Source organism: Hetaerina americana, unplaced genomic scaffold (assembly GCF_022747635.1).
Source record: "Hetaerina americana unplaced genomic scaffold, ioHetAmer1.1.p SCAF_8, whole genome shotgun sequence".
Classification (NCBI taxonomy): Eukaryota; Metazoa; Arthropoda; class Insecta; order Odonata; family Calopterygidae; genus Hetaerina; species Hetaerina americana.
Genome location: NW_027287427.1, coordinates 50,517,277 through 50,541,515, shown reverse-complemented (window position 1 = coordinate 50,541,515; position 24,239 = coordinate 50,517,277). Strand labels below are relative to the sequence as shown.

General features: G+C 41.2%; 1 protein-coding gene across 10 annotated transcripts in view; it reads left to right on the top strand.

The window, feature by feature from the left end:
* ATP8A (ATPase phospholipid transporting 8A1) overlaps positions 1-24,239 on the top strand; it is a 302,393-nt gene that overhangs the window by 206,706 nt on the left and 71,448 nt on the right. Inside the window, exon 1 of one of the 10 annotated variants that reach the window (XM_071596987.1) lies at positions 2,298-2,391. The exons of the other annotated variants lie outside the window; for them this stretch is intronic. Coding sequence (XP_071453088.1) covers positions 2,358-2,391 — 34 coding nt within the window. The 5' untranslated portion in view covers positions 2,298-2,357. Of the gene's footprint in view, positions 1-2,297; positions 2,392-24,239 lie in introns of those variants that run through there. 10 annotated transcript variants of the gene reach the window in all.

Below are 24,239 nucleotides of genomic sequence, written 5' to 3'. Positions count from 1 at the left end.
GGTAGTGTTTCGGCGCGGTTTCTGCTGGATGTGTTGGAAGGGCCACGCTCGTCCTCCCGTGTTGCTCACCTCCCGAATGTTTTCGATGCGTCGTTGTTTTCCCGTCATCCGTCGTCGCTACCGAGTTTTGTCGACCTGGAGGAGGGGTTGCAGAGTGGTGTGTTCTCCCGTGGCGTGTGCGTCCCCCCCTCCCCCCCGCAAGTCCCTCATTCATCCCGTGTCGGGAGAGATCGCACTCGTCGCCTCCATATGCCTCGCGTCGCGTTTTAAGAAGTGATCGTCCTAACATATGCTTCGGCAGAGGGAACCTCGCAAGGGACGCGGCGCCGTGCGAGCGTCGGTCGGGTTCGCGACTGTGTGCACGCGGGTGTTTTCCTCGGCGATTGCGTGCGCGCGGTGATTTTATTCTGGGATGGTTCATTCAACAGTTTTCTCCCCTCTCGGCCTTACGCCGTAGCGTTTTAAAAACCGACTCTTCTCTCCTTCCCACCGCGAAACGTCGACTCATCGGCGAGGGACTACCCGCACTCCAATTAGCAAAAATAGAGCGCAAGGCCTTTACGAAATATTCTTTATTTAAAAAAAAAAAAGAAATTCCGACTCATGGCACAACACTGGTTTTTTAAATGGAAGACTTTTTCAGTCTGAAAATCAGAATTACCGCCTTTCCCTCGCTGAAAGTGTTCTCTCCCCGATTTATCTCGGCCACGCTCCATGCAGGGCTCAAGCCAAATGTTTAACTACTGCTGACTCACTCCACTTCGGTTCAGTCCGTGTTGGGGCAGTGCATGGAGAGCGATTAGCTCCTTTTTTTTATCGGCAGATGTTCTTCGTGCGTCGCGCTGGGCGTTCGTCCTATGGCTTGCTTCGTTCATTTCGTTAGCCGCACAGGTGAAGTCTCCTTTGATTTCCGAGAAATTTTCCCTTAGAATAATTTCGGAAAAAGTTATAAAACATTAATTCACCGTGACGTTCTGAAGTTCTCGACTACTGCCTTTCATAGCATTTGCGAAACGCGGCTTTTGGTTGTAACACTATTATCCCACCCGCGCTGGAAGCCTGCTAAAAATACATCTTTCACCTTGGACAGGAGCCCACACAGTTCTCCTCGCGACTACAGCGGAGTCGTGTTGTGTTCTGGGGAGAATCCTGGAGTGATCGGCGTTCCTCCCGCCAACGCGCGCCGTGTTCGCTCACCGCACGTCGCCGTATTCGCCGCGGGGCCCGTTTGCTCGTACCGTTAGCGGTAAACCGAACGGCGGACCCGGTCGACCAATGCTGGTACCGGGGGCGGGAGGTTGAGAGGCCGTTGGCTCCTTCGAAGTCCTGGGTTGCTCGTAAGTCGGTTTCGTTCGCGGGACCGACGGAACGATCGAATGCTTTGCTTGATTCCGCCGAGTCAGGCTCGCCGCTCCGCAGCGCTGTTTGTGTTTGTGCTATAAAAGGGCCGAGAGGATGATGCGCCCCTCCCCCCGCCGACCCGCCCCCTCCCGTGCACGCAAGGAATCGGTGTCGCGAACGTGGCGACGCAATTGACGAACGGGGCCCGTCACGAGGGATCCTGCCGGATGGTTTTCGTCTGCGTTTCGGTGTCGCGCGTTCTTCCATATCAGTTCGCCTCCCGTGTGTGTATCTATATCTCCTGGATCCAAGTGTCCGATTTGCCTTTCTTTGGTGGTAAAAGTGCGCGATCTCCAGGCTGGCACGGTGTTAGTAAACCGAGAGGGCCTCGAGAAAGTGTGGTGACGTGGCGACACGATGGCGTCCTCCGGAGGCAATCGGACGACGGTGCCTCGGTCACCATTGTTAGCCATCTGACCCACCCACTTACTCTCCCCCTCCCCGGAGGTTAATCTAATCGGTTCGGCGACCGGTCGGTCGGCCCTCCCTCTGCCGCCGAAGCCGGCTGGAGGGGCCCTTCGTGCGTCTCGTGTTCTTCCCCCCCTCTACCGTTTCCCTTCCTCGTGTCGGTTCGCACTGCGGGGAAGCTGGACGAGGAGGACGTTTGGCTGCTGTCTCCCCGACAAGGGGCCGGAGTCTTCAGCGATCCCCAAGAGGAGGAGCTCCGGGCAAAGGACGTCGAGGGCCCCTCGGCGGCGGCGGCGCACGTCCCCGCCCGCTCCCGTGGCGCTTCCCTCGCCATGACTTCCGTCGCTTCGGAGGTGGTGGCGATGGCGGCCGCGGTCGACGGGCAGCGTCGGGTCGCCAAGGAAGCGTCATGGTGCGCCCTCGCGGCGGTCAGGAGGAGGGTGGTGGAGAGCGTTAGGCGACCGCTGGAGAGGATGAGGAAGATCAGAGTGAGGGTGGGTGGCGAGAGGGTGCCCGAGGGGGTGGAGAATGCGACGGGCGGCGTGGGCATGGGAGAGAGGAAGATTTGGAAGAGGAGGAGGAGTGAGTGGATTGATTCTCGGGATTCAAGTCCCTTATTTTTTAAATTAAAAATGGGTTAGGACAAAGAGATCACAGTTCACTTCATGGAGCCTGCAGGGCAAATCTTTCTTGCCTTAACGCTTTTTAAAATTACGTAACGCCGATGAGCCTCTCATGTGTTTACAAACATATAAGATGAACATGAATATGTTGCCGTTGATTGAATCAACCATTCAGGGAATTTCGAGCATCTGAAATGGATCATAGGCGTGGTGGCTGTTTGGAATGGAAGCAATACTGAATATTACCATAAACTTAATAGATTCTGGATTCACTTCGTGGTAGTTGTAATGTCCATAATAACAGAAAGAACACGGTACTTTTTCCTCCATAATTTTCCTCAGAATTGTACTATGTGCTACAAAATAAAGTTTTCTTTTATTAACAAATTTGAAATTCTGTGGGGATATACTTTGTTCTTTCAGTTGTTACTGCATATTACAAAGTTAATTTCATTAATCAGTAATATAAGAGAATCTGCATAATCTACCTGGAGACGTGATCATTTTTCGTCGACTCCGCGATTCAATGGTCAAGGAGAACTCTTCGCTAGTGGTCCATTATTTTGCTCACACTGGAAAAACCGGCTGGTCCGTGGTCAAGGCTTCTTGGGCTCGTCGTCACCAGAGGTTCGGCTTTCCTTGAACTATGGCACCCACGAACGCATATTTCTCGCATCCATAACGCTATCACCACATGTCTCGCTCAGTTGACGATGAATTTCGATGGATATGAAACCACTCAGGTGGAGGAAACGGATTATTACACGCTATTCTTGTACACGAAACAATATCATTATTATTGGATTATCGTTATTATAAACCTTGAAAACGCATCTCACTCTAGCGGCAGCTAGACGAACCCTGTGCACTATACGGTGTAGATATTTATGCCTTATATTCATAAATATTTCACGCGTATTTTACGCTCAACCGTATTTTTCAATCTACACCCAGTCCCGGGAAAAAAATATTAGAATACTTTTCGTGTGTCGTGTATTTATCTACTTTTCGAATTCACCTATTTTAAGTCTACTAAAAACGCTCTCGTTAACATGTCTAAAACTTCGGATACAAGAAATTTAAATTATTCAAAGCTGAATGATGCCTAAAAAGGGTGTTTTGATTTTAATGCAATATGTTTTGTCACCAGAAGCCAATATACTGTTCGTATTCCTATCTTAATTTCATCCTATTGTTTTCCTTGCGTTGCATTTACTAATATGGCAGCAATTACACTCATATCTGAGGCCGTAAATTTCCTGCGAAAGAATAGTTTGGCCATGCAACTGGTATCTTATCAGTTAAGGTGCGTAATTGACAACAAACCATCGACCAATCAATACGATATTCGTTGTCTAAATCCGGCCAAGAAAAATTATTTTTTATGAAGCAAGCGTCCCCTCCCTTGAGCGTTGAAAACACTCGTTAATCCAACTGTGTATATTTTGTCATGAAGTGCTTTAGTTAAAAATATTCTGTCTAAATGGGCAGAGGTCACAATGCCACCGAGGGTCCAAACAGCCGTAACATTTGTAGGCAATTTGAGTTACCCATATTGTCATTTCTTGTCAATGTATGGTTTCATACTGTATAACTGTTTCCCGGTGTGGTCGAATCACTTCTAATTCGTCCCACAGAGGCTGGTGGCGGCGGGGTAACGTCCTCGCCTGCCAACTCAGAGGTCGCGGGTTCGATTCCCACCTAGATGGGATTTCCTCCGCCAATGGCTTGGATATTTGTATTTCTCTTAAATGTAATACGTAGTGGTTTTTGTGGAAGCAGAGATTATAAAATCAATTTCGACCCTATGAAGTAATTAAATAAAAAAATGAACTGTGCCTAATTTGAAAAATAGCCGACGTTAAATTAATGATCTCAATATCGACCTGACGTTCAAGTCTTTCATGCCATTGCAGTTACTTTAGTTGGCTTTTTGCTCGAGTAGGCTTTTCTGGTTACAGTAACACAACTTACGAATTCTTGAAGGTGTTGATACGATGTGATAGCCAACGTATGTGAAAGTCGAAATGCTATTTTAAAATAATAAACGAATATATTTATGAAACATTCATAGGGATAGGTATTGATTGGTTCAAAGCAATATCATATGGAATGGTTGAAAAACCAAAGGAGTGGCATATGATATCTCAAAAAGCTCAACATTTTAAGGGTAAAGATGAGTCGTGAAGTGGACGCTTGAAGATCTGTTGTTAATAACTCTCTCCAGTCCGATAATCACATTAGCGGCGTCGTTTGATACGATTTTCATTAACATTTCCGTGCCTCTTTTGCCATTTCCTTCGCGTATACACTGGAAAGTACCTGTGGTAATGGGAAACCCTGTCTGACCCCCTGGCTATTACTGCTTTTATTATATTTCGAATTTAGTTTATGGAATGTATGCTTGTATATTATTTATTATTATATTAAAAAAAACAAAGGTTATGCATTTTTCTATAAAGAAAATTTCAGTTGAATATTAAAATAGGAGTTCATCAACTTGAGAGTGGTGGAACAGTTAAACTCTCAAGGAAGTGTTTTGGATTGAGAAGGTCAAAGTGGTAGGGGCATAAGAAGACGATTTGCGTAAGGCAAAGGAGATTCCACAAGGGGGAGGGAATGGATGACAGGGACGTTAGGTAAATGGCTTGTCAGAACTTTGATATGTTGCGTGGTTTTGTACGGCGTGGAAATTAGGTCGTTGAAACAAGACGATAGACGTAGATTGAGGCATTTGAAATGTGGATTTGGAGGAGGATGGAATGGGTCTAATGGACAGAAAGAAAAACAAACAATGGAGAGCTAGGCATAGCAGGGGAAGGGAGAGAAATTTTGGGAGAAATGCAAAATAGGCAGGAAAGATGGATCAAGAGATTTTTGTTTAGCGATGGGACGTTGAAGATTGATGGAGGGGAGAAAGTTAAGCAACGAGGAAGGGGAAGGAATAGGATGCGTTTTTGATGGACTGAAAGGAGGAAGTATACGGTCTTAAGAGGGAGTTATTGTTAGTGTCAGATGTCAGACTGTGTTATGTTAGGGGAGGAAAGTTAGTGTATTGTCCTGCTGATGTGTAGACTGTCCATCGAAAATCCTTCGCACCTAAACCTACTATCGGCAGAATACCAGTGATGACGATTATTATATTAAATCATATCTTCTTTAACCTGTGACTTCATCCTTTTAACATTTACAGTTCCCGCAGTTTCGTTTGCGGCTTTCGTTATTCTTTTTTTTTTAGATATTCGCGTTTTCATTTTAGTTTGCTCACCCCTTTCGTTACGCACAAAATTCTATAAACTGCCTTCTGATGTTCCTTTTTACTTATTTAAAAATTCTCTATTTCATTTTTTTATTTTTCGTGACATTGTTATGCCCGTTACGTTATAATTAATTAGCTGTAAATTATTATATGAATCGTCATTCACCCCCGGATAACAGTCCGAACTGATTAAGCTGTTCCTAAATGCATGCCTGACCATGGCATAACTTGATAGTTCCATAAATCTCCCACCATATTCCACCTGTACCGACGGGCTTTCCTTAAATTTTGTAAGGCCATCTTTGGCGTTTTTTACTCCCTCCCCGTAAGGATCTGTAAGTTGTGAAGCTTGCAGATCTTACGTAATTATCGGGGAACCTAGGATACCGTAAATACGATAATTTAGGTGGTTCCCTGTTGCCTTCCTCGCTGGTATTCATTATGTGACACCTTCCCTTAACTGGTCGCCCCACTTCGATAAGGTGCAATTGAAGCTGCCTCACTGATGAACATAGGCTGCGTGAACTACCTTTTGTCTGACTCTAACCTTTGATCTGGGGATCATGAGTGACCCTACAAAGAGCAATCATCATTGTCCATGATAACTCAGCTCTAACGCACATCATAATAGGCAAGCTATTCCACCACGCAATGATTATAAGTCCATGGGGAGGGATTGGTTGAGGTAATAATTTAATTGCAGTCCAGTACACTGCTGTATAATAATGATGATAATTTATGATAATGCGTATGGTGCTCCCAACATCCATTTTCTTAATGACTCATAATAAATCTCGAAAATAATGTCACGCGTAGACCTCCCTTCATAGTAATTGCTCTTGACTATACTCCGGAAAAGTGGGCTCATGTAAAGAGATAAGAATGTTTCGGAATAAAATTAATTCATTTCCTCGCACTAATTTTCGCATTTAATTGGTAAAATGTGTGCAACCGACGTTTAGGCTCATTATCTTTATCATTAGTTAGACGCTAATGATTTATCTGTTTCTCTTCAGCTTTAAGCTGACCTTCTTTTAGGAAAATAGTGGAAGTAGATGGGTCATTCGTAGAAAAAAATAGCGAAAGAATTATCGGGAAAGATAAGGGAAATTATGACGAGGTCGCAAAAACGTAAGGAAAAGATTAGTCAATACTTCGAAATTGAACGCAGCACTGGAAGATTCGGAAATATATCGTTTTGGGCTAGAGGATAAGTGTTTACTCAACGCTTTTGAGGTTCTGGTATGGAAGGGAATGAGGTAAATTCGTTTGACGGAAAGGAAGATAGAGGACGAGGGCGGGTGAAGAGAGGAATGTGCTATGAAATTCGAAAACGTCGAAATGATTGAATGGGGTGATGTGGAGAGAGAATGTGAAATGCTGAAGGCCTTGGTTATAGATCGAATATAGACAAGCGGGGAAAGTGAAGGTGGAGAATAGGATTTTTGGGCAGAATGAAGAAATGTAGGATAGATAGATAGATAGAGGTCTTTATTTGGGCGAAATTGAGACCTAATGGTCCCTTCTTCCATTTAAACCATCGTCGTATACACATTATATTATGCATTAAACTTATAGTTATATTCATATGTACACATAAATAAATATAGACAGAAATGTAGGAAGATGTTGAGAGCCGAAGAAGATAATTATGCAAGGCAAGTAGGAGTTTAGGCTGTAAGAAGTCCTGGCGATACGTGAATGTGATTTCAGGGGTGGAAGAATTATCGCAAATGGGCTCGTGTCTATTGTATTAACTTTCTTTTGTGCTGAATAAGTTTCAATGTAACAGTAGAAAGTTATTATTGGAAAGCGCTTTAGTCTTCAGGAATGCGCATTGCATAGACTAAATATATCATTATTGTCCCTGTGCTAAAGGTAAAGAAAGCGCCCGGCAGTTATTGTCGTTCTTCCAAATTGTGACTGTGGCACAATCGCGCAGTTCAATCAAAGGGATCTAAACGTTCATCATTTATGAAAAAGCGCTACGGTCGTAGTTCATTGTGGCTGTGGATTAGGTGAATATTGACCTTTTGCACTCTCATATATATATCGCTGTGGGAGTTTTCCCAATGTGGGCTTTTCAAGACCCAGACTTGGAAGGATCAATCGGACGTATTGACGCAATTGCCATTTCCGACTGTCTTTGCTCGCTCTCGCTCCCCAAGTACGGTGCCCACTCTTCCGTGGCAACGAGAACGCCGTGGCCGATCATCGGTTTTCTTTCGAAGCGTGTCACACCCCTACCCTTTCGACCTCAAGGGCCATTGTTGCGGGGAGACGACGCGGGTAATAATGACTCAATATTTACTTCGATTTCTTTAGCTTTCCCAGCCCTCGCTGACGTTTGTGTCATTCGTCGATCCGAACAATCATCCTGATAAGGAATTGTCCGCAGTTCCATTCCATGCGTTCGCTGACATTTTCCTTTTTTGGAATCTGTGTTCACTTCTATTGAAAAAAAACCCTCGTGAGTACCGGAGAGTTACCTGAGAATTGATTAGATGTTTGGCTTGAGAGGAGGGAACATATAGCATTCCAATAATACCCTTCGTGGTGATTTGAATGCCATCATTATGATTTACATGATGGAATATGCTTGGCAATGCAAGCTTCCGTGTTGTGATTTTCAATCCTGAAGTTTCGATCTGATGTCAATCGTTAAGAAAATAATACGAATTCGTCTTCAGTCTTCTGTTTTCCTTAAAAAATATTTGTTTAAATTTCAAGTAACGTAAGGATTATGCCAGTGTACGCTTAATGTGAGTGAAATACAAAGTCAACTAATGAATTTTACATGTCGACTTCATTGAGTAATATTACTAAGATCGTGGATAATTAATGTTCTCAATTCCTTAAAGGAATATCCTTCGCCCACATATTTGTGTTTGAATGATTATTGACCAACGTGCTGAGATTATGGAGTTTCCTTTGAAGAACGTGCGCGCTTGTAACGTAGGTGACGGCGATCTAAAATGATAACGTTCCGAGGGCGTGCTGGCGTAGGTTTTCAAAGGCACCTCCCCCCATAAATGAACCGAATGTGACGCAAGGTGGTAAGTAGTGCCTCGGCGTAGTTATGATTCTTCATCATCAGAGCAACCGTTGTTCCCTCTGTCTACGACGCTAATCGCAGGAATGTTCCCGGGAGCTAGTTTTCGTGCCACTCGTGTTAGCACAAAAATTTCGTCAGTTGACGATGCGGCTGCTTGTGTTTTTTTAGCACTTAATTAAAATATATGCGAGCTGGGCTACGTTTCCGAAAAACTCACGTGATAAACTTGAGACGACTCTCTTGTTCCGGGATTCCTTCTTGTGAGATATGAAATTATGTTTTCAACTAGTTCTTCAGCGGTGTCGCGCGTCTCAATGACAAAGATACCAATATATCATAATGAGTTAATGAAGTTTTCTTGTCATGAATGTCATTCTCAATTCATCATGAAAGTGTGCATATTGCAGTTTGTTTAAACGTGACCTTCTACCTGGGCGTTTGCTTCTCTAGGCTAATGATCTGCCCGTGCATATGTTCCAAGCATTGAATGAATTTTTTAACCTTTCCCCGTACTTAAGCAAACCGTATGAGGAGACACTGATAAATGCAATTACTGGTATTGGTTGTTGATGATTAGACAATTTGTAATTATTCTCTTATCTGTGTGGGAAATAACCAAGTGTCTAATTACAAACAATGGATAGCACGCTAAAATTAAGCTCGAGGGAATTATTTATCTATATTTTCTGATGTTGTGCTAGTGTTTTTAGGAATTTAGGGTTCGTTGTAATAATATATTAAAGTAAGTGTATTTCTTAAAATAATTTTCATAGTCATGATAGGTCTTCCTGAGGAAATGCTTGGGGAGTACTTGGGAAGTAATGAGGAAGTACTTGGTATGGTGGGCGAAGAGAGGGGTTTGTTGGGAGAAATCCTATGGAGGCAGGAAAAGTGGATGAAGGGGGTATTGACCGGCAGTGGGATGTTGAAAACTGTGATATAGGGGAGAATGCTAGGCAAACGAGGAAAGGGAAGGAGCAGGATAGGGATGTTGGACGGGATGAAGGGAGGAAGAAAGTACTCAGAGATGAAGAGGGGTCTAATGTAGAGTAGGATACTGGATTTTGTATTTTGTTAGGAATCACAAAATATTTATTTAGTAGCTGTGTCCATCCAAAAACCTACCTTAACCGGTAGATTACCTAATAATAATAATAATAGGTCTTCCAAGCTACTTCGCCGATTGAGTCCAGGAATAAGTAGTTTCAAATAATACATTTTCCTTTTGCATGTTTTTTTATAATTAGGAATCAGAAAAGTAATAAAGCAGTAGCCATAAATAATAAATATGTCACGCAATGCCTCGTAGGATACCTCTATGATGATTTATCTCTATAATGAAATAAATAGATAAAATGAAATTTTGCAAAATATCTACATTCCGCTTTCAGAGTCTATCGTAGTAATTCAGTCGGTTGAATTTCTTCTTGCTATACCATATTCTCTGATAATGGCCTTTGCGTTAACATCGATAAATTATGAGCGTTAAAAATCAAATATAAGGCTGGAGGAACCCCACTTCCGTCCCAAAGAAAAGAAACGAGAGGAACGGGAATGCGGTGGAAATAAACTCGAGAGGGGATGGAAGTGGCGGGGAAGTGTAGCCGGGATTGCGCGGCACATGAAAATGGGAAATCCAGAAAGGGACCAGGGCCGGTCACGCTTGATACCAATCGCATCGCTTATACATATAAGGAGGTCGATTCCTTTACTCACCGTTGGCAGTTCAAGTATCCTTTGCACGCGCACAATGCACGCTCTGTACACAGAGTAATTAACCTTGCGCCAGTGAGTAAGCGCTCGAGCTGCATGCGATCACACAGAGAGCGTCGGACGGTCAAGTGAACGCAGTAATGGTCGACGCTGTGCGTTTAAACGTCCACTGTCGTGTGAACAGTAGCGCTCTTAATGCGTGTCAAGAGCGCCGAGTATGACTCAGATGTCATTCGGACGAATTTCCCTAACTTAAAGTTTTGAGGTCGTTCTTGAAGAGTGACCACCTAGCTAATTTAATATATTTCGTGTAATTTTGAGTGAATATTTTGAGGGAGAAGTTGTGAAATCCATGATCAAGTTAAGCAGGTCCTATACGGGTGTGGAAAGGATTATTGGAATAAAGGAAATGTGAAAGTTGTGATTAGTCTGTCTCTTGGATTTAAGACTAAGTGCTATTATAAATGACGGTGGGCGCAAAAATGTGTCACGATACGTTCGTGAGACGGCTGAAAATTAGTACGGCACGCTCGTGGTCTTAAAAAAAAATATTTTTTGCTCTCCATTCAACAAGTTTCGACGACCTTTGTCCTCTTTGAAAATTCAAGTACCGTGAAAAGTTTTTCATTAAAAAGGATTCCACGAGTAGTTGAGGCAATATTTGTGCTCCCTGTTGACGTAGTGAGTAATAAATTGATCCTTGAAAGTTAAAAGTTAGCTTTACTGCCCTTGGATACGAAGTGGCAATTAAAGTGACGATAAAATTAAACATCTATTACTCTGATGCGGTAGACCAAAACAGTTGTCTCTCGAGACCTTCGATGACCTATATTTTGAAATTTCTGGTTGTAAAAAAATAATAAAACATATGTTTAGTGTCGTTACGCGATGCATTATACCGACTGAATATTTCTCACAAGTAGCCAGTTATAAATAAATACGACAAAATTCACAGTGCAAAAGTGTTCACTTTCACTGAAATTCAAACCCAAATTCCTCGTCTTCTGATCGATTGCGCTAGCGATTAAAGCCGGCGAGGTGTCCCTGTCCTCTCTTTAAATTAAAAGGGCTTTTAAAAGTCCCTTGGATGCCCTAAAATCTCTTAGAAATTTAAAATAAACTTAACAAGGCCTCAGATATTCACAGGAGACAAGAATACCTTAGTAGCTTGGCATTAGATGTATGAACTTACAGTCAAATTGCGAGAAGATAACCTCTTGAAAAAATGAAAAACTCCAGTAGCCGTAAACAATTAAGGCTATTGGAGTTTTTCATTTTTTCAATACTACGAGCCGTAAGAGCTCATATCTATCAATAAGATAACCTCTTTTTGCCTTGAATATTATGATTTTCTAGAACTTTCAGTGCTTATGTATACCTTGCATGATAATATGTTATGTTTTTAGAGAAATCAAAGAGTTCTGGAACTATTAACTGAAGTATTCGGCCGAAAATCCAGGAATTCAGTGTCGAAACCCGGTCTGGGTGAATGGGCTTTCCACTGAAATTTTTGTCGCGTTCATGTAAATGCCAGGAGGCAGGTACCCCAGTTCATTTCGATCCGTAATAAATGTACTTAGGTTCTTTATTGAAATACCGTTTTTAATGAAAAACGAAATAGCCGAGACCGAAAACTTGATTGACGCTAGGTTTGTTGAGCGGGGAGGTAAGAACAAAGTTACAAGTAATGTGACTTTTAGCTATTTTTTACCTCCCCCATTTACAAATGTAGTGCCAATCAAGTTTGCTGTCTCGGCTATTTCATTTTTCATTGCTTCACGACCGTAGGTACGTTCATTTTATATTTATGTCATTCTTAAGTCTCAGACTCTGTCGCGGCTTGCACTTTTTCCTTATTTCTTGGGAAATTTTTCGTGAACCTCTTAAGTAAGTTCAAGGCGTGAGGTGCGTGTGGTTAAAGCCGCCTTAGTTTTAATAAACATCTAAAGCGTAGTTCCCAGTAATTGTTTTTCCCAGTTTCCTTTCCAAATCAGATTTTGTCTATTGTTTTTTTCCTAATATTCATGACTCCATGAGTCCGCATAGCTAGCTCGTTCTACCTGGAGTAGCAAACGTTTAAGAGGAAATCTTTGTGAGGGTGGATTTTGTTTTCGAGAAATATTCTTCCGATAGAAGATGTTAGAAATGAAGATTTATGGCAGTGATTCATATTTTGGAGTCTATTGTTACACATTGCTATGTTCTATTTTCAAAATATTTTTATCGGCGTCAGGCTATCAATAAATTTAACGCCGAGGGTTTAACGATACATAATACAACCAATTCAAATGGAACCAACCCTAATTCCATAAAAAGCAAAATTTAAAACTTCCTACAAACACAATCACTAGCGCATGATGTGGTCAGACATGCGGGTAAGGGCACGTGTATTTATGTTTGTGCTAATATTTATATTTATGTATAGGTGAATATTTACGCATAGAAAGCTTGTGTCCTAACACTCCATGTCCCACGCCCTTGTGGCAGATTATAGTTCATTATGTAAATTTGCAAAATAGTTGGACCACTCAAGCTAAATGCTCTCCATCCATTTATAATTTCTCTGACCCTTAATTTTTATCATGAATTCTCTAACCTTTAATTTTTATCTTGAACAAATTATCTGGCCGTATAGTGTAATATAATTCCCTCATTATTCGCCGCATGCTTCCATTCCATTACGAGTTGGCTTAAGTTTTAGTAGTTAAAGTTTTTGATTCCGAAAGAAAACATAATCTTATTATCCGAACTATTCAACGACTACGAAGGATGCAGATTTTTATTTTTCGCGGATTGGTGCTCGTGATCGTTCTTGCATCGCCTAATGGTTATGCCGGTCTTCCTCTATTTGTGTAGGGGTGACCCCTTGGTAAGCGGCGTCATTTCCGTGCTGTGGGAAAATGTCGTAAAACTCTTGGGAACCTAATTAGTCCTCATCTTCACGTGATATTCTATTCTTATGCATGCGCGGTAAATCTTTCTCTTCTACGGATTCTTTCTCAGCTTCGAATTTGCATTGAAAACCATTTATTTTTTTTCAATTATCGTTGGTCGTGCCTAGGTTATCGAGGGGAGAAAAGTGATAGGACGACCAATCTGGGTAGTCCAAAGCTCAACACGCTTGTCTCTCTAGTCAACACGAAGATCGAAGTTTTCAATCCCTCCAGGGATTGAGGATGATCTCATTTCACCTTAATTATTTTCTGGGGTTGAGAGTGCATCGCGATGTCCATGATTCCAAAAGTGACCTCCTAAGACTCCTTAAAAGCCCAGTTGCCACTCCTATGATAATGGGGCTTCTTTCTTGGGCTTAAGTGGTTAATTTTGTCTTCTGCAAAAGAAGACAAAGGTCTTCAAAGTCAATTTTGCTTTCTTAGGTGTCAGCCGTACTCATAATTTCTGCTTAGAAAAGAGGATTTTTAAATTATGGTTTGCGTGTCTATTTGGTTTTTCAAGCCGTCTTAATTAGTCCTGTTATTCAGCCAAAATAGTCGTAAATATGTTGACGTTTCTTATAAAGAATAATCCATGCACGTTTTCAACAATTTTGTGTTGAATTTACGGCAGTGACGATACACCACTCAGCTTCGATATGTTTAAGCATCAGGATGTCTTCCTCGCGGTACATTTCAACGCCACAGTGTTGGTTGAGTGCCTCATCTCAACTAAAGTCATATTATATACCATTAATCATAAATTATCAAAATCGTAGACAAAGTTTTGACGCGTGTATTTTCAGGCGCGTATTTATGCCTACGTAGGCAGTATCTTGTATCATAACTCACTATTAGATAGTATTCTTGTTGGTTGTAAAGTGAATGAAAATCAGTCTATTCTTAATAGAAGGTGTTATTTTTTTCTATCAAGTTTTCTGCCGGCCTATGAATATGTGCAGTACTTGTACAAGGAGGAGACAATTTAAATATCAGTCGTGAAAAACCTGTTAATTCAGTTGAAGTTAAAGTTCACAGATTAACTGAGAAAAAACGACCTGTTTCAGTAAAATGCTCAAAAGATTCTGGTGTAACGAGTTCAGTGTATTATTTGGTTCATTAGTTTCGTAAAAAAAGCAGCGTCACGTATCCTACAACATGTTCGACAACTCCTGTAATGTAAATTCTTCGCATTCGTCATAGTAATACTATGTCTACTATTTGGAGTATTGAATTGTAAAGATTTCTAAATTGATTTATCGCACTCTCCGTTAATGTCATATGAAAACAATAATATACTGATCAGGAAATACCTGAAACAGTTAAGTAACATTAAAACTACGTCTCGGGTAATCCGGACGAATGTCTTGATAATAAAAGTGTTCCATACTTTCCTCTGTGGCGAGGTTTGGACGTTTTGAATCAGGATGTCTTGTTTCGAAATTTCTTATCTGATAAACTTGTGATTCTATTGAAGTTAGTTTTGGGGATAATGGGGATTTTTTTGCAAATAATTGAAACTATTAGGCAGCGTTCCACTTCTAACGGAAAAATGAGTGAATTCCATTTCTTGAGAGCGTCAGCTTAAATGGATTTTTTTTGGAAACGTTCAGTGGTGTCGCATCGGAGCTTAGGGTAAAAGAGGAAAGTCGAGAGGTCTAAATAAATTACGTAGACCGGGCCCAATTTCGGTTGCCTTTCTCTTCTTCGGGCCACCGGAAAGTTGGATCGATGCGGGGTCTAGGTAGGAATAGATCGCCCCAGTGTACGCTTGACCTCACAGTGACAATGAGGCACCCATTTTTTTCATTTTAAAGCCATTAATCTAGCCGTGTAAATAAGTCGTATATCCGAGATAATATAGTTCGAATGGAGGCGAGGAAGTTTAATCTTCTCCTTCGTGGTATAGTTTGGTGAGATAGCACCTCAGTGGTGAATGTGATGCTTTTCATTTTCCATTGGAGCAATCGTCGTCGAACAGTTACGGTTTTATTTTTCTTCTCAGTAAACGATGCGGCAACGGGTACAGGTGACATAAGTTTTACTTCTAATTGATTCACGTTCCAGCGAGTGGTACCCTTCCCGTTGAAGTGCATTGCGTTTGTTGAGTGCAACTTCGCGAGAGAATGTCAGTGGTAAGACTTCCGGTGATTCCTGCGAAGAAATGTCGTTTGCGGTAAATCTTCGTTCATCTTTCTTGCCTAGGAAACCTCTATGATCAATAAAAATTAAATTTTCCCTACGATATAGGCAGAAGGATGATTTATCGGACCATGGACCTGTCAGAAATTTAGGCTTATTACTTCGCAAACGTCCAGACCGGGTGATGCCCGAGTTTTAATTTTAAATAAATACTGAGAACTGGTAGTGTTACACTTTCTGGAATGTACTTATCACCCAACTGCGGGTGTCAGTCATAACCCTTTCTCTACTCGGTGCGTCTAGTAAATGACCATTGTTGCACTCTTATTCGCCTTAAAATGCATTCCAGGAGAAAGGTGGAGCGTCGATAAAAACCAAAATTCTGGAATTAAAATTAAATCTAAAATTATAGAAATAGACGAAATATTTAGTTTTCCAAAAACTCTCGACCAATGCGTATCGGAAAAAAATTAAAGGCATTAAACATTTTTAGCATCGGCAAAAACGGTAATTAATTATGAATAATTGTGTTCATTTTATTTAGAATTTTTTATCCGTAATTTACTCAAAGTGCCTGTAATGCACTTCAATATCCTCGCTTGTACACTCTCAATACCCTTCCATATTCGTTCACCGTCCTTTTTCAATGCTGATTTCATCCATGTTAAATTGACACGCACTGGTTCAGTGTGGAATTGCGTCGCATGTTGAGCGGTAAGGGTAACGCGTTGGCGATGTTGGTCCACGGATTTTGTAATCAGTGTAGGCTCCTGAAGGAAAAGTCAATTTTATCAATTTAGAGAATTCTTTTCTCTGCTGTTCCTTCTAACGGTCCTCCTTCCTTGCACAATCCCATTTTTCTCCGTCTGGTTTCAGCTATGATGACTTAACATGGGGAAGTGATGTCAAATACACGCATGAAATGTCACAATCAGTTTGGAAGTTAGATAAAAGACAGAGTTACTACAAGCCCAGGAAACTGAGGCAATCTTCTAATGTGAGGAAATTTAAAATTCTTTTTAGAGAGTCAAGAAAATAGAATAGTTCATCTAGTACCATGAATCGTGAAATTCTGTGATAAGAATCTGGAAAATACGTGTCGTCTGTAAGATTAGAAGAATATAACATCACGAAAAAATCACTTTATCACACAAGTCACTAGATATGATGTGTTGCTAGGCTGTAATTGCTACAGGGTGACTGTCTTGTAGAGGTTACGATACAGTTCATCGATAAATTTGAACATTGTAGTATGCATGCTTCTACGCTGGTATGTCATCGCCGAGATTTTCATCAGGGCAAAGTTTCGGGCAAAGTAAATTTCGCTCAGGAGAATTGCTTGTGTCAAGGGATTTCAGAAATAAATCAACCGTGCCTAGCTTTGGCCTAGGTACCCTCATAGTTCCTTTTATTTATTTTATTTATTTATTCAGTATTAATCCGAAAACAGTATATTTTGGCCTTTACATCGAATTATTAACAACGATAACAATGGTCACATTTACAAACACCCAAGCCCTAGATGGAGAGAAACTCACCCAGGCGGGAATCGAACCCGCGCCCCTTGGAATGGCAGACGAGGACGTTACCCCGCCGCCACCGGGGTCGGCAAACATAAAATCAACATAAAAATACCTTCGTAATTAATGGATCAGATTTGGTTCATCGAATTTTAAATATAACTTTAAGATTAATAAGATTATCTGGATATAAAAAAATCAGGTTTATAAGCAATTACTCGCGAATGTTCAAACCCCGTATCTCTATCTCCATTGACTCTTAAGAGTATACGTACACAACTGCCGAGGTGAATGTTGTCATAGAGATCGACTCCCGGAAAATCGTTGAAGTTTCACGATGTGGAACAAAATCTTATGAAAGGAAAATTATAGAGCTCAATAATTCATGGTGTGTTTGATTAATAGCGCAGCATCGTCAGGGTATTTCGTGACACACTTCCCGCGGATATCGATTAGGGTTTATCACTATTTCTTTGAATATGTGTTGAAGTATTTATGGAAAGAAGAGAGCCATATGGCAGCGTATTCTTTGAATCTGTCGTGAACAATCTTGTCTGTCCCTAATATATGTATTAATGCTCTTTTAAGTAGCGCTATAAATCCATGGGACAAAATCAAAGTCGTGCGACATTCTGGTTGCTAGAACTTCGTGGTAAGCCGAATGGTGGTTCAGGGAAAGGAACTTTCCCCCTTACCTGGAGTGTGTGAATTTCCCACGCTCTTAGGTTGAGCTGACGGTGAGCTCAACGACCCTCACCTTTCAAAATCAATCCATTTCTTTGAGGTGTGATTACGATTGTGAAGCAACGCCATCATTCCCTAAGGCTGTAACTTCAGAACTCACTTTTGAGTTTGTCGTGTGAACAAAAATTGCCCGATCTTGGAGACTTAGATAAAACGTTGACGCATATCGTAAAAATAATGTTTTTTGGCAAACAAAAAAGTATTGATGAGCTTCGTCGGAACCTCATCGTAATCTAAAATAAATATAAAATATATTTGCGCTGGATGTGACAGGGAGGATAACAGAAAGAGCGCACCTACTATGGTTCCTTTGTCAAAGATTCCGTAACGACTGCTTGTTTTCCTCAATCTTAATATTGACGTGCCAGATCTTGGCACGGCTTACAAAGTTACCTCCGTGTGCTACCTACCAGTTGTCTTTATGGGGCAAATTGGTGTGAGATGACGCCTCGGTATCTTAACTGGCTAAAGCACTCGGTTGGACATCCGGGTTCGAATCCCGGTCAGTGCGGATGACATTTACATTTTGAAATCGTTTCATTGTGATGCACACTTAGGGGAAGACTCCGTAATAAGATAAAAGTCGCGGCATCTCCCGCATTTTCTTGGAATCAGCCCGATAACCTTTGCCAATGGTCGTAGTATGAGTTTACTAACTCACCTTGAAAAAAATTTTCTAATCTTCGATGAAACTTTCCGTTTGCATTTATCTTATCCGAGTGAGAAAGTCCGTGGGACCAGAAAAGGCTCTTGAGCTATCATTTAGTTATCTACCATCTTGAGTTATCATACACTAAATGTGTGCGGTGAACCATCTGCCTTGATTCAAAGGTATACAACTGTCGATCAACACAGAAGCTCTCATTGTTTGCTATGGGTTGAATGAGAGCTGGTTTGGCCAATGGTGTCGATAAAATTTCTTCGATTGCAGTGGTTTGTTTGATGTCGTGCGGCTCGCAGCGATGAGTAGTGCATCATCGCTTGCAGTGGTCGCACATTGTGTACGTTTAAGCGAAAATTTTCTCAGCATGGAGCTGCATCGCATTCCGCGGACCCTAGGTTGTATTATACTTCATAGTTTCATTATTTTTCGTTGATATGAGTGAAATGATACATTCTCTTCCCTTCAATTGTTAGGGGAAGATGCACACGGATTGTGTTGGGAATTAATATGCGTTGTCCTGGCTGTGTTTTTCTCACAAGTGCCTAAGCTGTTTGGATTAAATATTCAAGTTCTAAGTTGTGTTTAATTTGTGGGTTTCACGCTATTTGTGGAGAAATCATGAGGATAGGCCTTGAATTATTTTGTTCAAATCAATACAAAATTTGTTCTTAGCTAAGAATTCTGGAGATTTTTCACTACATTTTTTACAGCGTTGGTAGTCATCGTCCAAAGGGACATTTGTGGAATATTTAGTGAACGCTAATGATTGCACCTTTCTACCTCCTTGCTGGGAATGCGAAATTGTCCGTTTTATCTCAACGCGGCCATTTAGGTGACAAATTTTCGCGTGCTCGTTAATTACTATAGCTCTGTTACAGATTCTTCTGAGTGGATATTTCCATGAAATAACTCGTGGTTTGAGTCGAAAATCCGGACGCATTGAAAATGGCGTGGGAAAGGGAGGTTGCGAAAGAATTGACGAGCTTTTAAGTTTAAATGAATTGATTCGCCTTTAGAGTTGTGTTATTTGTACGAATTAGTGCGTTGGAATTAGGGTTCTTGATAACTCGTGTGCAGTTTTCATAAAAACAGTTTTTCGCCCTTATTTTCCATGTTGTTGTTTTGTATGTGGTATTGTTCCTTTTTACGGTTGGTGACCTCACACCCCCCGCCACACGCCCTTGCGGCGACTTGCGGGGTATTATGTAGATGTAGATTTTGAGGGACCCTCGATATCTTAGGTAAAATCGTTACGTTTGATCTTTTTTGAAGAAAATTCGTGAAAATATATTTGTGGAAATTTTATCTCTCGGATGCTCTACGAAGAAGCTTTCACCTCTTATCTACCGGTAATCTTTGCATCTAAATTATCTATTTTAGTTATATGAAACTACTCCATTTTCTCTGCCTTCCTTTACAATCACAGTCTATTTTTTTCTTCCCCTCCGAACTCATCGGGCGGTGTGTGCTCATGAATTGTCGTTTCGACGAAGAGGATTCTATTATATTGAAAAATGTGAGTCTTTTCCTTTTGAAAAAATGGAGACTTTATAATAGACGAGTTAGCTAATATAAATTTAATACCAATAACTGTTATGGAGTGGTTTATTATAAGGACTGCGCCATGTCATTGTCACGAGAGTAAAGTGAGACATCGCTCGTGCCTGCTGCTTTATTCATATTCAGAGTGGCCTCTCAGTCGGAAGAATTGGGAAAAAGTGGGGAAATGTTCATTTTCTTCCGAATCAAATAGTGAAAAGGGTGGATTTTTTTATGTGTTCGGGAATTTGACATGCGATTCGGGAATGCGTTATGATATGGGAATCGAGAATTTTCAACGAGAGCGACGTTGATTGTAAGGCGTGAGGCCGTTTCGTGTTTGCTGCAGGTCATCGCGCTTGTAGGAAATGGCAAAAACCGAGGCGATGGTCCGACCGATTTCGGTTATATGAGGTCTGTCCGGGAAGGATCCAGCCATGGGATATCTTGAGAAAAATAGCGTACCTATAACAATGTTGTCTTGGTCCCCTTCGAAGTACTTCCCTCGGGACCTCACACACTTCTCCCAGCGTCTCTTCCACTTCAACAATCGGCAAAGACCGTTTTCGGAATGGTCATCAGCTGCCTTGTCGCATTCTCTTTTTTCTCATCAACGTCAAGAATTTCGTGCTGCAGTTGCAGGCGACTTGATCTTGTTCAGCAAACGATTACCCAGGTTTTCTAAAAAAAAAAGTCATAACTGGAGATAAGTCAGGGGTCTACGGCTTTGACCCTGAAACAAAAGCCCAGTCCTCCCAACAGTCGGTCGACAAGATAAAGGAGAATGCGACGAGGCAACTGATGGACATTCCGAAAAAGGACTTGGCCGATTGTTTTAAAAATTGGAGAGACGCTGAGATAATTGTGTGATGTCCCAATGGAAGTACTTTGGAGGGGACTAAGTTCTCATTGTTGTAGGTTGGCTATTTTTCTCAAAATACTGCATTGTTGGACAGGTCTCGTACCGATAGCATGTACAACGATGATGTACGTGGTCTGTGCAATAAATGCGCGAACTGGTGCCATCTAACGGCCATGACGCGGACTATAGCCCCGCCCACTAGCGGCGCTAGTTGCCCGAGACCCAATCTGTGCTTGGAGGATCGTCGAGCTGTGCGTATGGTGCCAGTTATGTTATTTTCTGTTGTCCTTGTTTTTACGGTTTGTCGAGAATGGAAATTGACGAAATTACGGAGCTACGAATCAACATCAAGTTTTTTGGTTAATTGCTGTGAAAATTATCCAGAAATAACTGAAATGTTGACAGCTGTTTACGCTGATAACGCTCCGAAGAAAACATCCGTTTTCAATAAAAAAAAGAGACGTTTCGGGCGTGATATGGTGGAATATCACGATTAATTAAAAATTGGTAATTTTCCACCAAATAAAATTTAATCTGATAGGTTTCAATGTAACTAATAGACATGGTGATGATTTAGTTACATTGAAAGCGGTCGCATTTAATTTTATTTTTTGGAAAATTGCCAATTTTTAAATAATAGGTTTTCAAGTGGATTAAGCGTTTTAAAGATGGCCGACAAAGACGCCACGGATGATGCAAGGCCGGGACGACCTTCAACCACCTGTGTTGACAACAACATTGATCGTGTGTGGTCCCTTGTCCTTACCGATCGTCGAAAAACTGCCCGAATGATAACTGATGAACTGAATTTAGGAAAATCAACAGTGCACACTATTTTAATCGGACATGATGGATGGATCCTTCACCATGACAATGCACCAGCACATTCAGCATTGATTGTTCGCCTGTTTCTGGCAAAAAATTCAATCACCATCCTTGATTATCCTCCTTATTCGCCAGATCTCGCCCCCTGCGTCTTTTTCCTATTCCCAAAATGCAAACATGTGATTAAGGGCATCACTGGGAAGATGTGGGCACAATAAAGCAAGCAATGACGAGAAAACTAAAAAGCCTAACTGCCGAGGACTTCCAAGGGAGCTTTAAACAGTGGAAAAGAAGATGGAATAAGTACATAGCAACGAATGGAGAGTACTCTGAAGGAGACAATATCTATGTAGACTAAATTTTGCAATATAAAGTTTTTATGGCCTCAGTTCGCGTTATTATCGGACAGACCTCATTATTTTCCACCCGTCAAATTCTTTCCTCAGAAAAAGAAAGCAATTAACCGTTGTCGTTTTGGAAAAAACCCAATCTTGTTGCGTGTACTTATAAATGTATGTTTTTATTGTGCGTATTAAAGGTGAAATAGTAGTATATTTATTATTTATCTTGCCTGAACAATTCGCATTAGTGATGACATCCTCTGAAAGTTAATAAATTCAGATTGTAAAGTGGGCAGTAATGTTGCTCTACGCTGTACATAGTTGAAACCTTTGCGGGTTGAACTAGTGAATGTATTTCTACTTTTTATTCGCAAATTAACCAGGAAGTTGATTTTTGTCGGTTGATGCTGTTTACTCTACGCGCACCGCCGTCCCTGGGTTAGGTTTGGGTTCGACGAAAGTTCCATCGGAACAGCGTTTGTCTTATGTTTAAAATTTTGGATTCTACGAAACAAAGTGCTTCCGTAAAGTTGACCAAGTAAACTCGGAAATTTCTTGTGCGTGCGGTTGATCGGTTTCAAGGACTTTAAAAAATATAAAGAAGCCTTCGCCCTCCAACCCAGGAATAAATGTTGCTTATGTACGAACCGGGTTTGAAATATCCCATTTTGAACGTGAGACGTCCCCCGCCGTGGCTCAGGCGCTCGACTGGTAGCCCACACGTAGCGAAAATGGGAATGCTGTTTTCATTCCGTCCAAGGTAATCAACGTATAGGTATTGATACGCGAGGATAGAGTTCACCCAGAAGTGAGACCTAAGTCGTGTTATTCACGCGTTCAGGGTCTGTTGGGGGAGGGAGGGGTTTCCGGTTCCTTTCCCTGTGCCACCATTCAGTTTTCCACAAAGCTCGAACGAAAACAGAAAATTGTTCCGCTTGAATTTGTGATTGGATCATCTAAGGTCACGGACCCGATGACCCAGGATTCTTGGGTCAGTACCCCAACGCTCTACCCGCTGGACTAGCACACAGAACCTCTGATTGAATTATTGATGCATGAGTAATGAACGTATGTATGGCAAGCGTAGTCTTTCGCCAATCTCTTGATTTTTGAATTTGGTTTTCACTCTTGTTCACCTTCAGGATGGTCATCAAATGCAATTTTGAAATTATTTTCAGTATGCATTTCAGGCTCTCATGATAGTTGCAAATATCTAGTCTTATTTTATACTATTCCCCAGTTTTTTATTATCTCAAGTCACTCGGGACGCTATGTAACTTTAGATATATATGTGTGCATGTATGTATCCATGCGTGTATGTGTGTGTGCGCATATATAGGTTTGTGAGTGTGTGTGTGAGTGTGTGTGTATATATATATAGTTATATATATATATACATATATATATATATATATATATATATATATATATATATATATATATATATATATATATATATATATAAAACCCTTTTTTTAAAGTCTCACTGACGTGAATAATAATGTGTAAAATTTAGCACTTGTGGACACAGACAAAAACACAGAAACTCACAAAAAAGAAAAGAACCTCACTAGGTTTCGAATATTCGGTGGTCAAGGCCACCTTCCTAAAGGAAGAGAGGGATAGAGAGTTCTATCCCCCTCTTCCTTTAGGAAGGTGGCTGTGACCACCGAAAATTCGAAACATGGTGAGCTTCTTTTCTTTTTTGTGTTTCTGTGTTTTGTCTGTGTCAACTAGTGCTAAATTTTATCCATTATTTAATATATATAATGTCGGTTTGGTAGGTGATGGTAGATTCACCCAGTACTAAGCCCAACGGCGTGTGAAATTCTCACATCAGGGTAGGGGGGCCAATTACTTTCCCTGTGCCGGTTATGGTTTCCCAGGAAGATCTGGTACCCAAATAATCACTTAGGGGATGATCAGTTTGGGTTCAGGAAGGGGGTAGATACGCGTGATGGCATTGCAGTAATGAGATTATTAATCGAGAGGGATATAGAATGCAAACTGGATGCATTTGCCTGTTTCTTAGATTTCGAAAAAGCGTTCGATAGAGTGAATTGGGAAAAACTAATAACTACAGGGTTCGTCCGGAAAATAAGTGTACTGAGCTCAGGAAAAAAAAATTTATTACACTTTTACATATCTTAAGCTAATATTCCTCAAAATAGGACCCTTGTGAGTCGATACACTTGTTCCAGCGGCGTTCC